Source organism: Heteronotia binoei, chromosome 1, assembly GCF_032191835.1.
Source record: "Heteronotia binoei isolate CCM8104 ecotype False Entrance Well chromosome 1, APGP_CSIRO_Hbin_v1, whole genome shotgun sequence".
Lineage (NCBI taxonomy): Eukaryota > Metazoa > Chordata > Lepidosauria > Squamata > Gekkonidae > Heteronotia > Heteronotia binoei.
Genome location: NC_083223.1, coordinates 156,102,224 through 156,105,810, shown reverse-complemented (window position 1 = coordinate 156,105,810; position 3,587 = coordinate 156,102,224). Strand labels below are relative to the sequence as shown.

Here is a 3,587-nt window from a genome sequence, read left to right as displayed (position 1 = left end):
GTAGTGTCCAGATCGCGCAAAGTGATGAAATGATAGAACTATGTAGTGGTTCTTTCAACATCATAACAGTAGCTAATAATAGTTATTAAAGACTTCAAAGGTATAAAATTTAAAGCTACAGCTGCTACACGTGAAACCAACAGTAAAAGACTGATTTTTAAAAAAAATAAGGAGTGAATTTACATTTATTAGATAAATAAGAACACAAGGACTTTTAAAATGTATATCCAATTGAACTGAGGGTTTTTATTTACAGATATTTTTATAATTGATGTACCATTCAATGCTTACTATTCATATTAACATTACATAAACCATTTTTCTTCTCTTAACACTCTTCTATTAAGCATTGTTTTCATCACTGTGTTTTACTAAAAAGCTTTACATTTTATATTATACACACAAAAGATAAAATTTCTGGGCTTATTCTTCACAGCTCAGTTTATGTACATATAATTGTTCATTTTCTTTTTCTCATTTCATCAGTTGTACAAATGGCATAGCATTCTTTTTTAACCTTCCAAAGGTTTACAGATTATTTCTGTAGAAAATGTACAAAATTCAGCAGCACATAAAAGCAGTCTACTTGTTACACAATTCATAGCAATTCTTTAAATTAAGGCTAATGTAAAAAAACACTCAGAATATTACAAAATGTTTGTTTATAAAAATAAAGACATTTAACTTTGATCAGTTATTATTATTGGTAATTACATTGTGTATCCTGGAAGTTTGTTAACTACTAGTTCACTGACATGTTTATACTGATTAGCAATGTCTGGCATCTCAAAGTCAATTTGGTCTTCTTTGTAAGATGTGTTGCTTTCTAACTCACTAAAATCAGACATGTTTGAAGGGATGTAAGAACTAACTTGAGATGTCCGTAGTGAGTGGCTCTTTTCTACAGACTGTCCTTTTGTTCCTCTGCTGTTCAAATCAGAGCTTTTTGGTTTGTTCTCAAAAGTCTGCAAATCTTTGTCCTCTTGCTGTTTGACCTCTTGATCTGCAGGTTCTCGCTTTAAGCTTCTTGTGGGAGGAGAATCATTATAATCGTACTGATCAACATTTTTATCATTCGATTTTAAAGAACTGGTCTTTTTATGAGGCAGGACAGGAGATACCGCTGAAGGTGCTGGAAAAAGAGAAGAAATACTTTCAGAAGCCTGGCTTTTTTCAGTTGTTTTAGAATATGAATCAGTGTCAGAACTGACTGGTTTGGGGTTTACCAGTAAAGGTTCAGAACTGCTCAGTGGAGCGTCGAAGCTGGAACTATCAGCATTGGTAAAATCTTCTGAATAGCCTCCATTCTCACAGTTTACACTGAGATCATCTGAATTTTCACATTCATGGCAGCTTTCAACATTATTAGTTTGGCTGGCATTTTGTAGCACTGAAAACTCACAATCCTTGTCCTGTGCACATTTTTCTGCTTCTGTATCTATTATATTTTCTAAACCATCTGTATCCTGTAAAGAGACTCTTGGCAGATGGACTTTCAACCGCCTCTTTTTATAACCAGAGCCCACCTTTTTAAATGGGCATCTTTCCTTTATATTTTCATGACTCTTCACATGACAACCTGCAACACTGTTTTGGAAATCAGTATTTAGTTCTTTTCCGGTGGTAGAACTATCTTGTTCAACGCTACATTGTATTAATGTCTCAATATTTTCATTAAATTGAACATTTTGGTCTGAAATGCCTCTTTCTTCAGAGTGTGCAGAGCCAGAAGGCTTTGGATGATGCTCATGAGAACACTGGAGCATTTTACTATTGGGTAAGGAAGTGCTGCCTCTTATGAATACATTTGCTTGCTTTTTCCTACGATGTTCTCTTTTTTCGTGAACTTTCAACATGCCTGGATTGGTCTGCTGCAACCGAAGTCTAAGAGTATTTGTCATCCCATATGTAAGCTTCCTTCTTGGGGGAGAGTTTTCCTTGCTGTTCTTCTCAGGACTGCCCATTCGTTCATAGACTGAGGCTTTAAATCCAGTCCAGGTTCGCTGGAAGCAGGGAGAAATACATTTTAAGTTCTCTGCGTGACCTCTTCTTAACATGAGGGTAGGGGACCTTCCTCTCTCTTTGCGATGAGGAGTTTTCTTATCCTCTCGGGGGGGACTTACACTTTTTATACATGGAGGCGAGGATTTGGGGCTTTCTTCTACATTTTGGTATAGCCATGCTAATTGTGGGTGCACAAAGGATGTTCCTGATTGCAGGGTTTGGTTGTTCAGCAGGGACAGCTCCACCAGCAGTGCATTCAGCAGAGGTAGCTGACTCAAGGTTTGTCTGAGCTGCAGAGGGTTAATCAAGGTCTGGGGTGAGGGAGACACGTTGTGGCCACTTCTTGAAGGCTCATCCTCTTTAATAGGGACTGCAGATGGAAGTGTATTTTCCTCTTTCTGAACAGACTCCTGTTTAGCAACTGTCACAAGTTCAGAGGCTTTAGGTGCAGGGCAGCAATCTTCAACTGGGCAGTTATAGTACATTGGTGGGGGACAGAAGACATTGGCCTCAGTCTCCAGTTCTCTGGCAATGTCACTGGGCTGTGGCTCTGTGTGGGAGCTACTAAAAGATTGCAGACTGCCATTTTCAAGATCTTGATCCTCCTCTACCTCTGGAATGAGCTCCAGGCTGAGCCCCCTCTCGCTTTGGGTGACCAGAGGGGTGGGAGACGGTGGTGGGCACTTCAGCTCCTCCTCCCTATGGAGTTCCTCTGAGACTGTGCTTTCCTCCAAATGCCCCAGCAGAGTAGACCCCAGGTTGCTAAGGCGGTAGCTCAGCCCCAGTTCCCCCACTGGCTCCCCCATCAGGTCCCGCAGCGGAAAACGGCCTCTTCGCCCTCCTGGGCCGGTTCCCAGCAGCAACTCTTCAGCGGCGGACGCCAGGGAGACGCTGCAGGAGCCCAGCAACCGAGCGGGACCCGCGGTCGGGGGAAGCGCCAGCAGCAGCGCATGGAGAGGGGAGCGTCTCAGGAGGCCCCTCAGCGCATCGGGCCGCAGCCTGAAGAGGCACGACTTGCCCCTCCCGAAGGGCACCAGAGGCCCCGGCACGCAACGGGGGGCGCGGACTAGCAGGGTTGGGAAGTCCAGAAGCCGAAGCGCCACCGCTGGGCGAAAGGGGCCGCTGGCAGGCAAAGGCGACGGGAGCAGCCGCGGCTCCACGCGTGCTGTCTCCACCAATAACTCCAGCGAGAAAAGGCTATCGCCACAGCCATCCCCTTCCTCCATCTTGCGGAGCTCTCGCGAGATTAAGGGAAGCGACCGGCTACACAGGCGGCCGTAGCGCTGCATAATTATCTCTATGGAAGCGCTTAGCCGCTGTTGCCTAGCGACTGGAGGCTGCCGCCGCGCCGCAAAGGCTCCTGGGAGTAGCAGTGCCTTGCTCTCCTAGTCCTAAAGGCGCAGCTGAAGTCTTGTTTGCCTGGGGACAAGAAACGCTTCTCCTGCTGGCGCCTAGCTTCGTAATGCCGAACACTTGGCGAGATTGTAAGAAAAGGACGCCTTTCGTGTTATTAGCTGTACTGGATTAAAATATCCTTCCGTCTTTGTAGTATACTATACGTTTTGTTGTTGTAGCGCGTCTTT

At 44.4% G+C, this 3,587-nt stretch overlaps 1 protein-coding gene across 1 annotated transcript; it reads right to left on the bottom strand.

Moving 5' to 3' along the window:
* Nucleotides 1-226: 226 nt before the first annotated feature.
* On the bottom strand, nt 227-3,345 carry MAP10 (microtubule associated protein 10). The gene has a single exon (XM_060242927.1). The coding sequence runs from the start codon at nt 3,291-3,293 to the stop codon at nt 711-713; it is 2,583 nt and encodes an 860-aa protein (XP_060098910.1). The 5' UTR covers nt 3,294-3,345; the 3' UTR covers nt 227-710.
* Nucleotides 3,346-3,587: the final 242 nt, after the last annotated feature.